We start from the raw sequence: 13,179 nt of genomic DNA on the forward strand, positions 1-13,179 counted from the left end.
CTCATCGACGTTGCTGGGAAATGCCTCGTCGACACAGGAACCTTCCGGTTCCGCGCCCTAAGAGCCGGCCTTGCCACAATGTCCGTATCCGCTGTAATGATGCAGCACTACGCCGACCTTCTGCAGGAATTTCCCGACGTTTTCAAGCCCGAGCTCCGCCAATCGCCGGGATCCCCCTCCAAGCACGGGATCTACCACCACATCAAAACGACGGGACCTCCTACACACGCCAAATTCCGCCGCCTCCCGCCCCAGAAGCTGAGGGACGCCAAACGCGCCTTTGAGGACATGGAACGCATGGGTATCTGTAAGAAAGCATCGAGACCCTGGGCATCTCCCCTCCACATGGTAAAGAAGCCCGACCGGACCTGGAAACCTTGCGGCGACTACAGGCACCTCAACCTCATCCCAACGCCCGACCACTACCCTCTGCCCAACATGCAGGACCTGACGAATGCGTTGCATGGCGCGAAACACTTCACCAAGATGGACCTTCTCAAGTCTTACTTCCAGGTCTCCGTATTTCCAGAGGACATTCCGAAGACTGCCATTGTGACACCGTTCGGATCCTAGACCTTCGCATACTCAACCTTTGGTCTACGCAATGCGGGGGCGACCTTCCAAAGCCTAATGGATAGCATCCTGGGCGACCTACCATTCTGCGTCTGCTACGTCGACGACATCCTGATATTCTCAAGGACCAAGGAGGAACACTGGAGGCACGTCCGCGGCATTCTCAAATGCCTGCAGGAGAATAGCCTGGTTGTACGTTTCGATAAATGCACATTCGGCGCTGAAGGAGTGGACTTTCTCGTTCATCGCGTGTCCTCGTGTGGGGTAAAACCCATGACAACCAAGGTGGACGCCATCAGGAATTTCCCGACACCTACGACCACCCGCCAACTTCAGGAGTTCCTGGGGATGGTCAATTACTACAGGCGCTTCATCCCCAACATCGCACAGACCCTGACCCCCCTCGACGACGTCCTGAAGGGAAAGGCGAAGAAACTTGAGTGGGGTTCCCCACAACAACACGCATTCACCAGAACAAAAGACGCCCTCGCAAACGCCACCACCCTGGCGTACTTCGACGACAACACCCCTCTGCGACTGACGACCGACGCCAGCAACGTCGCCTGTGGAGCTGTGCTGGAACAGCTCGTCGATGGTTCTCCACGACCGTTGGCATTCTTCAGCAGAAAGCTGAAACTCGCCGAAATAAGATACAGCACCTTCGACAGGGAGCTCCTCACCGTCTACCTCGCTGTCCGCCACTTCAGGTACATCCTGGAGGGCACACCCTTCACCATCACAACGGACCATCAACCTCTCGTACACGCCTTCACAAAATCGACACACGCATGGTCCTCCCGACAACAACGCCATTTTGCAGCAATCGCCGAATTCGTGTGCACCATAAGCTATGTTCCTGGAAAGAAAAATCCAGTAGCAGACGCCCTTTCAAGGATTGAAATCGATGCAATCCACCTGGGAATTGACTACGCCGACCTCGCATCCGAGCAGCGCAACGACTAAGAGGCACAGGATCACCTGACGGGGCCATCTAAGCTCAAGATAACTGCAATTCCCCTCGGGCCGGCAGGAGTAACCATCCTCTGCGACACCAGCACCGGCTGCCCACGTCCCTGGATTCCCGCTTCCTGCAGAAGGAAGATATTCAACATCATCCGTGGACTTTCACACCCCTCGGGACGCACCACTGCTTGCCTCCTGTCTGAGAAGTTCATCTGGCCAGGGATCAAAAAGGACACCCAGGAATGGGCGAAGACATGCATCAATTGCCAGAGAAGTAAGATCAGCCGTCACTCCGAATCGGGGATAGGTGATTTTCCCCAACCGAAAAGGCGTTTCGGTCACATCCACATCGACGTCGTGGGACCTTTGCTGCCTTCAGGATCTGCTTGCTACCTGCTGACTATCATAGATCGCTCCACGAGATGGTTGGAAGCATCACCGATGATGGAAGCTACGACCCAAGCATGTGCTGAAGCCCTTTTGTCGAGCTGGGTGAGCAGATTTGGCGTTCCTGACGACATCATGACGGACAGAGGCCCCGCTTTCCTGTCAGAGATATGGCTCGCTCTAGCAAACCTGATGGGAACGACACTCCACAGCACCATGGGATACAACCCCGCAGCAAACGGCATGGTCGAACGAACTCATTGTGCCCTCAAGGCGTCCCTGATGGCGAGCTGCACCGACGCGGACTGGAAATCACGCCTTTCTTGGGTACTTCTCGGCCTTCGCACCGCCCCTCGCGCAGATGGCGAGCCATCGCCTGCTGAAAAGGTTTACGGAGAGACGCTCACAGTTCCCGGCGAATTCTTTCCCACATCCACCGACGACACGCTATTGGATCACCTTAGGGACATCGCCAGGAAGTTCAGGCCATGTCTTAAAACTTACCAGGACAGAACTAAGCATTTCAAGCTAAGGATCCTGGACGACTGTGGATATGTTTTTGTCCGCGTCGACGCTCATCGACAGCCGCTGACCAGACCCAATCACGGCCCTTTCCGAGTCATCAGTAAAACGACGAAAGCCTTCCTTCTCAATGTGCATGGTCAAGAGGACTGGGTCTCAATAGACCGCGTGAAACCGACGTTTCTTGAAGGAAGCGACACTGCCTCCGTGGGACCTGGCAGATCCAGAGTGCCACCTCAAAGAGCAACAAACGACAGTGAGAGGTAGCTATCCATACGCCGACCGCCGACGCGCCCTTTCGTTCAAAAACAAGAGGAGCCCTCCAACGCCCGAAACGATACGAATACTAGCCTCATCAGCCTTCTACACCGCCTGATGTCTTGGGGGGGGGGGGGAGTACTTGTAAGGACATCGCTCCCTCCGTCGTTCAGCATTCTCATCGAATTCTCCATTTCATTTGATTTCTCCTTTCGCCACACTGTGGCTAATTGTATATATTTGTTCCGCTCCCTCAGAGCTACAATTTCATGTATTTCTCATTACATTGCATTATTTCATTAACTTTTATTTCGAGTATTTGTACGTGTGAAGAAACACACTTTTTGTGGTGGTTGGTTCTAGCCAGATTGGCGCCAACGCGCATGCTACATTTCCATCCGCACCTTGTAATATATTCTTGCACCTGTTTGAATAAACCGTCAGTTGTTGGTGATAGCTCGTCTCACTGTCCTTATAATCTTAAAAAAACCTTTAAATAGACTAGAAAGGCACTCAGTAGAGAAAAGATCTAAAGATATTAGATTGCATATAGTAAATTTAGTAAATCATCCTTCATAAAAATTACCATTCAAAAGTAATTATACGAGTAGAAGGTTTTTGTTAGAATAAGGAATTTATATGACCTTCTTCCCAACACTATCAACACAAGCTAGAGGTCTGCTCACCAAAGCCTGCTCTCTGGCAAATTTGGGGTGTCACCTTTCTGATCCTTCTTGATAATGTCCTAAAGGCTGCCATTAGTCTGATGTTGTTTACAGTAATTCCTACACTCCCCTCTTATTTCACCATATCTTGAATATTCTGCATGACTGTGTAATATTCTCCATTATTATCATTATTATTATTATTATTATTATTATTATTATCATTTGCTAAGCTACAACCCTAGTTGGTAAAGCAAGATGCTATAAGTCCAGGGGTCCCAACAGGTAAAGTGTCCTGTGAGGAAAGGAAATAAGTAATAATAAAATATTTTAAGAACAGTGACAACATTGAAATAGATATTTCCTATACAAACTATAAAAACTTTAACAAAACAAGAGGAAGAAGAATTAGATAGAATAGTGTGCCCAAGTAAATCCTCAAGTGTACCTCGGGTAGAAAGGGTTAGGAACGAAGTGGTGAGGGTGAGAACGGCTGTAAGAAATGAGTTAGCAGCTAGAGTGGATATGAATGTGTTGAGGTGGTTTGGCTATGTTGAGAGAATGGAAAATGGCTGTCTGCTAAAAAAGGTGATGAATGCAAGAGTTGATGGGAGAAGTACAAGAGGAAGGCCAAGGTTTGTGTGGATGGATGGAGTGAAGAAATCTCTGGGTGATAGGAGGATAGATGTGAGAGAGGCAAGAGAGCGTGCTAGAAATAGGAATGAATGGCGAGCGATTGTGGCGCAATTCCGGTAAGCCATGCTGCTCCCTGCGGTGCCTTAGATGATTGTGAAGGTAGCAGCAGTAGGGGATTCAGCATTATGAAGCTTCATCAGTGGTGGATAACGGGGGAAGGTGGGCTGTGGCACCCTAGCAGTACCAGCTGAACTCGGTTGAGTCCCTTGTCAGGCTAGGAGGAACGTAGAGAGGAGAGGTTCCCCCCCTTTTTTTTTGTTTCATTGTTGATGTCGGCTATCCCCCAAAATTGGGGGAAGTTCCTTGGTATATGTATGTATGTATGTAACTCAAGACAGTGGAAGACCATGGTACAGAGGCTATGCCACTACCGAAGACTAGAGAACAATGGTTTTATTTTGGAGTGTTCTTCTCCTGGAAGAGTTGCTTACCATAGCTAAAGAGTCTCTTCTACCCTAACCAAGAGGAAAGTAGCTACTGAACAATTACAGTGCAGTAGTTAACCCCTTGGGTGAAGAAGAATTGTTTGGTAATGTCAATGTTCTCAGGTGAATGAGGACATAGGAGAATCTGTAAAGAATAGACCAGACTATTCACTGTATGAGTAGACAAAGGGAAAGTAAACTGTAATCAGAGAGAAGGATCCAATACAGTTCTGTCTGGCCAGTCAAAGGACCCCATAGCTCTCTAGTGGTAGTATCTCAACAGGTGGCTGGTGCTCTGGCATAATCTGGTTGTCCTTAAACAACTATCCACATAAATGGGGAACCCTATATTCATTATATGTTTACGGGCAATGTCCTGCTTATCAGCTTCGGGCAGGTTGGCATTTTTGGTTTCAAAGCTATCACAATTCAGACATACAGGTCAAGAAGCTGAGGATAGATTCTTCCACCCAGATTTTTTATTAATAACTGTCTTTCATATCCCCTATTACTGCATAAGGCAATGGGTATTTTACTTGTAATCATCAATGTATTTAATTAATGGATTTTGAGCGAAGCGAAAAATCTATTTTTGGGTGAGGTAGCCATGTCGTCCTGATGGAAGTTCCTTCTTAGTAGCTTCCTAGGTTATATTTGACTACAGTGATATATCCCAGAGAATTTACCAAAGGTATCCAGAATTCTAACTCCTGGAGCGAATATCCCTTAATAATTTTAAAAGGCATATCGCATAGTATCAGAGGACGTATTCTTGACACGTTTTCGCTTCGAGGGGAAAGTGGCAAGAATTATAGGAGAGCCGTTATTAAAGCAACGCTCCTACTGTACTGTAATTGGACGCCAACCCGCCACTGCGTGGCGCCATCTAGTCATTCTTTGTAGCTTTTGTAGGTGTTACAGATACAGTATATTAGGGAGGGATTCATTATCCTTTTGTCAAGAAGAGGGTGGGTCCATCAGGACGACATGGCTACCTCACCCAAAAATAGATTTTTCGCTTCATTCAAAATCTATTTTTTGGGCTCAGGCCATGTCGTCGTGAGCATTAATGTATCTGTGGATTTTCAATAGTGCCGGTCATCTCGAGATAAATTTTCCTTGGTCGTCTGGACCTAGAGACACTTGATGTTACCGTTATACATCATTCAACTGATCATAGACTATATCAGTGCTTCCTGCCCCCTACAGGGAAGAGTCTGGGTAGACTCTAGGAAAAAACCCGAGGATTGTGAGTTCAAGGAACAAATTAGCAAACAAGTTTGTATATTAGTGTCGTCATATACATAAAGCATAGTTTGTACTCTAAATGGCATTGATCTGTGTAGGTTACTGATACCTCCCGGGTCTGGTTGTTAGCCGAAACAGACAGGTTTATATACGTGTAGGAAACCTTAATTCAGTAAGATAAACTGCTTAGTACAATCAGTCATTACCCGTGACTGAGCTTAACAGCATAACAAGTTATCTGAAGAATGTTTGCTTGGAACAGAAAGAACCTTGGTTCCTAATATTTTCTTAAATTTAATAGGATAAAAAGACTTTTATTAACTGTTTAGAATATTTGGGGCGAAATGAGATGCAAAGATTCCTACTATTGTTTTATTACAATAGAAAAATAGAAATCATGGTTGTAACAGTCAATTACATTTTACGCTGAATATATCTGCATAAAAGCATAATTAGTAATAACAAATATAATAAAGTTTCACCTGAAAAGGAAACACAAGCCACTCTAAGGGAAATATGGAATATTTCACTATGTATTCTGTTGTTACACGGAACACTATGCATATAAGTATGCATGGCACATGTGTTAATCTATTATGCTTAATGTCACCTGTGTAGTTAGAACAGTCTATAGTGTCATGTACTGGACACATCACTCAACATGGTATACCTTAGAGTCTATCATGTACACCCTTCACTAAAAGTCCCAATTAGAGCACTGTTCTTCGCAGAGATCAAGCGGCAGGTTTTAGTACACTACCTGCTGCCACCACAAAATGCTTGATCTCTTGTAACTGCTTCGCGTAGTGTTTGGAAAAGACCCTGGATGACTTCCATCCAGTATAAGCGCGAAGGCTTTCAAACGACATGGTTTGAAAGAAATTTAGAGACGAGGCAACTTTTCTCGGATCATGACCTGCGGGTGCACTGTCTGGATCCGCTCTGTGAATGAAATAGGTGATTTTCGCCCTTATCTGTTTCAAGGATAATCTTGAACCTGATGTTTCTCCCCTGAAAAGCTGACCTCCCTTAAAGTCTGAAGTTCTACGAAGATAGACCTTTAGGCATTCCACTGGACAGAGGGATGCTTCTTCCTTCAGAGGGCAGATTCTCCAGGGACCCCACCTCTTAGTAGGCAGGTCGTTCTTGTCGAGAAACGATGGGTCCGGAAAGAGGTTCAGTTCTCCGCAGTCTGTGAACTGAATGTGGCCATCATCCCTCGAGAGGGCCACTATTTCGCTAATTCTGGCTCCTGAGGCTAGTGCAAATAAGAATATCACCTTTTGAGTCAAGTTTTTCAGAGAGCAATCTTCGTTGTTCAGAGTTGATGCTAAGTGAAGAACCTTATCCAAGGACCATGAAATGGGCTTTGGAGGGACTGCGGGCCGAAGTTTAGCGCAGGCTTTGGGAATCTTGTTGAAGATTTTGTTAGAGAAGTCTACCTGGAAGGCATAAAGCACTGGTCTGGTTAGGGCGGCTTTGCACGTAGTAATCGTATTGTTCATGGAGATGGATGAAGAAGGACAAGCGGAAATCCGTAGAAATCTCCTTAGGTTTCTTTGCCTTGACAAAGGCGACCCATTTTTTCCAGGAAGACTCATATTGTCTTCTTGTTGACTTTGACTTGTATTCCTCTAAGAAGTTAATACTGTCCCTTGAAATTCTGAACCTTTTCTTGACTGCTAAGGTGAGAAAATCATGAGATGAAGGTTTTGGGTTTTCTGTGATGAAACTGAGACAGTCAATTTCTGCACTTGCTGAGTCAGAACTGGATCCGGCAACGGGATCAGCTTCAGGCGTAGTTCCGTTACCAGGGGGAACCAAATGCTATTGGGCCACTTTTGGGCCGCTATCGCTGCTGTTCCATGAAAGGATCTCAGTTTGTTGAGGACTTTCAGCAGAAGGTTGGTTGGAGGGAACAGGTAGATCTTGGACAATCTGTTCCAATCTATGGACATTGCGTACGTCGCCTCCACTAGAGGATCCTCTTACGGGGCTACATACCGGGGTAGCTTCTTGTTGTTGTTCGTTGCGAAGAGGTCTATCTGCAGTCCTGGGACTTTGCGTAAGATGAAGGAGAATGATCTTGCGTCTAGGGACCATTCTGACTCTAGCGGAACCTTTGAAGTTGGACTGCTGACAAGTGCCATCTCTTCTTCTCCGCTAGCCGGAGGATGGCCAATATTACTTGATTTATTTGAGGCGATCTCAAGCCCTGTCGATTTAGGCATCTCATTATAACCTCACTGTCTAGAACCAGTCAGATGTGGATTGAGCAGCGAAGTTTCAGTTTCTTCAGTGAGAGAAAAACTGCCATGGCTTCCAGATAGTTGATGTGGAAGGTTTTGGAGAGGGAAGACCAGGTTCCTTGGACTTTCCGATGGTGAGAGTGGCCTCCTCACCCTTCCTTTGAGGCATCTGTGTGAACGGCGACTGACGGTGGAGGCGGTTGTAAGGGTACCTTCTTCTTTAGGTACTTGGCCTCCGACCATGGCTTGAGTAGGGATCGCAGACGATTTGGTATCGGTCTCTTTAGATCTCTTTGAGCGTTTGATGCTTATTTTCTCCAAACTCCTGATGCATCTTTTAATTGAGCTCTCAATACTGGGTCTGTCACTGAGGCAAACTGGAGGGACCCCAACACTCTCTCCTGTTGCCTTCTTGATATCCTGGTGGATTGAAGGAGTCTCTTGACAGATCCCGCTATCTCTCTCCTCTTCTTTGATGGAATGGAGAGGTAGTGTGACTGTAAGTTCCAGTGGACACCCAGCCACTGGAACTTCTGAGCTGGAGATAGTCGAGACTTTTCCAAGTTGATCTTGAATCCTAGGTCTTCCAGGAGGTGGATCACTTCCTTGGAGGCTTGTGTGCACTCTTCCTTGGATGCTGCCCACACCAGCCAGTCGTCCAGGTAGGCTACCACCTGAATTCCTTTTAGGCGTAGTTGATGAATGACTGCGTTCGCAATCTTGGTGAATACCCTTGGGGCTATGTTTAGACCAAAGGGCATGGCTCTGAAAACGTACTGTCTTTTCTGTAGCTTGAACCCTAGGTAGGGGGAAACTTGACGGTTGATTGGAACGTGCCAGTACGCATCCGTCATGTCTATGGAGACTGTGTATGCCTGTTTGGGCAAAAGGGTCCTTATGTGTTGAAGCGTCAGCATTCTGAACTTGTAGTTCACTATGAACTTGTTGAGTGGTGATAGGTCCAGAATGACTCTGAGCTTTTCTGAGTCTTTCTTCGGAACACAAAATAGCCTTCCTTGGAATTTGATGGACTTCGCCCTCCTTATAACTCTCTTGTTCAAGAGTTTCTGAACATATTCTTTCAATATGGGGGTTGAGTGTTGGAAGAATTGAGGGAAGTTTGGTGGAGTTGTATTCCAACTCCACCCTAGTCCATTCTTGACTAAGCTGTGGGCCCAGGGATCGAAGATCCAGCGATCCCGAAAAAGGAGAAATCTCCCTCCTACCGGTAGCATCTCACTTTGAGCGCTGGTTGGAGGATTTACCTCTTTGGCCATGTCCACCTTTGTTGCCCCTACCTCTGAAGGGGCGTCTAGAGGATCCTCGGAAGGAACCTCGAGACTTCGGCCTAAAGGTCGTTGATTGCCTTTCAAAAGCTGGGGTGAAAACAGGCGCCTGGGGCACCAGCTGGAAGGTGGTGGTTGGTTGTGCCACCGTCTGGGGCACTGTGGCCATGGGAAGCTGTTGTTGCCTAGGACAAGAGGGCACTCTTGGTCGTTTCGCCTTCTTTTTTGGCAGGGGACCCTCTTCAGCGGAAGACTTTCTCTTTGAGGACAAGCCACACTTGGAGAGGAGATTCCTATTCTCCGTTGCAGCTTTGTCCACAACCTCTTTGACCACTTTGCTTGGGAAGAGGTCTTTCCCCCAGATGTTGGAGGCTATCAGCTTCCTTGGTTCGTGCCTCACCGCAGCCGAGGCGAACACGAACTCCCTGCAAGCCCTTTGGGCTTTAATAAAATTGTACAGGTCTTTGGTGACCGTCACCAAATGAGCCTTGGCGAAGACCATGTACATGTCTGGGGTTTCTGCAATGCTTGCCATTGTCTCTAGCCCAGTTTGCAGAGACATAGAGGCGGCAAGTTGTTCTTTTGTCTCCTGCTCCCTGCGCAGGTGAAAGTCCGACAACTTTGGGAGGTCTTCACCGAACTGATGTCCAGCAATGTCTGCCTCCAGCTTCCCAACTGAGAAGGTGTTGTGAACATCCTTCCAGTCCGCATCATCAGATGGGAAGGCGAGGGAAAAGGGTCTACACTCCTCGAGTGTAGGACAAGGTTTTCCTGCCTCAACTGCCTTTAAGGCTGCCTTAAACCCTTTGTCCATAAAGGGGAAGGCACGGGAGGGATCAGCAATGAAGGAAGGGTGCTTCTTGCTGAGCCGGCACCTTGGAGCTAGTGAAGGCCCTCTGCTTCAAGGTGTTGGTAAGCAAGGCCTGGGCCTTGGGGAGGTCAAGAACGATGACCTCTTTCGGCTCTGTCTCCTCTTTGGACGAAGGTTCCGTCCTCAGGTGGACATAGCAATCCGGATAGGCCCCTTTACTGGGCCAGAACTCCACATCATCTACTGAGACAGTGCCCAGTTTCTCGGAGAGGAAGATCTTCCCCCCTGACATTGGCATGTGCTCAGCATACCTCCAAGGATTGATGTCAGAAAAGGTGGGAAGTTCCTTGATGTTTAGCTTCTTCGGGGCTAAACGCGTCGACACGAGCTGATGCATCTCCGTCCGTAGAGAAGCCTCCTTCTCGGACGATTTCTTTTGCATGTCCTGGAATGTGGACAAAAGTTAGTGCAGCGTATTAGTGATCGAATCTAGCTGGGGGGCAGAAGAAGAAGTCGACGGCACCGGCTCGGCCACCGTAGCTGATGAAATCAAAATCGTTTCGGCTTTCTCTGCTTCGCTTTCAGGAGGTAAGGCAGCCTCCTGCTCCAATTCCTCTACCAGGAGACTACGTACCGTCTCCTCGGAGACAACCGACATGTTGTCATCTAATTGGATGCCCTTCAAGGCATCTGATACAACAGATTCTATCGGAATCTGGATGAGGGGAATCTCAGGTTGACCCTGGGGAATGATTGCATCCGGAGATGCCCTAGGGAACAAACAAGCCCTCATCTTCTTGTTAGGAAGATATGGGCCAGAGGTGTTCTTCTGAAAACCCCTGACCCATTTTTGCAGCATCGCTCTTGCTGCATCCCTTGACTCTGTAGACTTCTGATCATCAAAAGCCTCCTTTACCAGTTTGTCACAAACGGTACATACCTGTGGGTCCCAATATTTAAGAGATCCCTTCGTAATGGCGCAGCGCACATGGGTCCTACACATGTCATGGGCGCAGAAGTTCTTACTGCGGACCCTGCAGAAGTTGTTCCCGCACTCGAGATGCTCCTCCTATAAAGAAAGAAGAGCATATAAGTATTTGGTGAAATTCTCAGATTTCATCATACATACTTTATAATATTATTTAGCTTAGGATAGAGTAAGCTAGAAGAAAGGAAAAGACACCCACATGTGCCTCCTGTCCAGCCCATTGCTATGACCTCCTACAATATCGAATACTAAATTCTTAACGAATTTTATGGGAAGATAATATCCTTGGATATAAAGTGTCTTCTTAGCACTGTCTTCCAAGTTCAATATTGGGGAATTAGGTAATGGCTGTCAACCATTAATGAGCAGAGAGAATCGCTCTCTTAGGTGTGATGGTCTCACAATAGGCTGCCCATGAAGCACCTTGTAAGTTGCAAAATTTTTTATGGGCAACAGCACTGACTGCCGGCGGCTTGCCGCCAGTACTGCAGTGCCTGCTGGCATATTCCGGCATGTCCTGGGCTATTGAAGGTAAGTACTGCCTTCAGGATAATGGGCGGCAGGTCGCCGGCAGACGCTTTGCTGCCGGCAGCCGAAGGATCCCTCTATCAAGGGGAACCTTCCGGCGGCCGGCGGAGAATGTCTGCAGACTTTGGATTGCCGGCTGCTGGCAGACAACATAGTTGCCGGCGGCCGGTCAGAGTGTGCCTATTGTCATTGGGTCGTCGATCAGCGTCGCCCATGGCAAGTGGCGGCAGAGCTAACTGCCGGCAGACAGGCGCCCAGAGTTAATGTAAGACAAAGGAAAAGTGAGGATGGAGGAAGGCAAAGGCTCAGCCTTGCCGGCCTTCATCCAGAAGGAGGGTTCATATGGAAGGGGGAATTATATTCGGGCTTCCATCCAACCATATCCCATCCATATTGGTAGTAGGGATATGGAAGGCAGACCAAGGGAGGACTGAAGAACACTCTAAAATAGAGGAGGGTTCCTGCCGGCAGCCGGCACAGCCACCGGCAGACAGGGAACCTCAAGCCAATTCTTCAACTACCCATAGGGTGGAATGTAGAATGATGGCCAGGATGTGTGATGGCTAGGCCAACACTAAAGGACAGCTGGGGAAGGGCAAGGGTCCTATAGGGGAGGTAATACCTGAAAGGTACCACCTAACCTAAAAGATTCTGATCCCTAGAGTAGACAACCTCATGGCCTGGGAAATCAGTTCCCTAGGTTGGGTTAGTCTGAGAGTGAGAAGACGGCACACAGGCCGCAATCTCAACAGGGGAACAGAATCTAGTGCCAGAGACCTTAGGCAGAGGAAGAATTCAATTCTTCGGCCCAAGATCTACCAGCACAGGACTGTCTGCTAGGCCATGGGAGGGGAAATTATCATATAAATCCTCCAGGGAATGGCCTAGGGAGGTCTAGCCTCCTGTAAGGGCAACCTAACCTGACTTGGGAAATTATTTCACCAAGACGGGCGATTGTCAAACACAGACATTCTACTCTGATGTCCCGTTGTAAACTCAAAAACCGACTCAGTGGTTGAGAGAAAGAAACGGAACACCCCAGTAAAGATTTGCCAGACCGCAGTTCAAGGCAAAGCCAACTGAGGATAGCCTAGGCTAGTCAGAGGGGAGAGGAATTGCTCTAAGATATCACCAGGAGATTAGTATCGACTTAAAATGTATAGGAGGTATCAGTCTCCACTTAAAAGACAATACAAGAGCAATTGGGGACATGTATGAAAGTATACCAAAGCCCCTAGGCTAGAAGCCTAGGCGCAGTGAGAATCGGTCACCGAAACTCTCTCGTATACTATCTTGGAAGAGGAAAATTTATGCAGTAATATCTTAATTGTATAGAATATTGCTTAAGCTTCAATAAAACTTTACCAGGAATGTTATATCATGCAGTAAGAATGTAGGTGCCTAGGCTAGGAAGCCTAGCACTCTAGTGGCTCGGAAAATCTGCCAGCCCACGACAACACGGGCATAATATAAGAGTTCCTAGCTAAATTGCTAAATAGCTGAAGTTATTAAAGCCAAAGATGCCGGGAAAGTCGTTCTGGCTAACTAAACGTACATGCAAAGAACGACCGCGTCAATGA

The 13,179-nt window shown here is 47.6% G+C and overlaps 2 protein-coding genes across 2 annotated transcripts in view; both read left to right on the forward strand.

The window, feature by feature from the left end:
- LOC137614898 (solute carrier family 22 member 21-like) overlaps window positions 1–13,179 on the forward strand; it is a 947,260-nt gene that overhangs the window by 29,301 nt on the left and 904,780 nt on the right. The gene's annotated exons all lie outside the window — the stretch shown is intronic.
- On the forward strand, window positions 2,167–2,712 carry LOC137614896 (uncharacterized). The gene has a single exon (XM_068344554.1). The coding sequence runs from the start codon at window positions 2,167–2,169 to the stop codon at window positions 2,710–2,712; it is 546 nt and encodes a 181-aa protein (XP_068200655.1).

Source organism: Palaemon carinicauda, chromosome 21 (assembly GCF_036898095.1).
Source record: "Palaemon carinicauda isolate YSFRI2023 chromosome 21, ASM3689809v2, whole genome shotgun sequence".
Classification (NCBI taxonomy): Eukaryota; Metazoa; Arthropoda; class Malacostraca; order Decapoda; family Palaemonidae; genus Palaemon; species Palaemon carinicauda.

Coding starts and splice junctions, on each gene's coding strand:
- LOC137614896 (XM_068344554.1), top strand. CDS start 2,167: ATGGTCGAACGAACTCATTGTGCCCTCAAGGCGTCCCTGATGGCGAGC.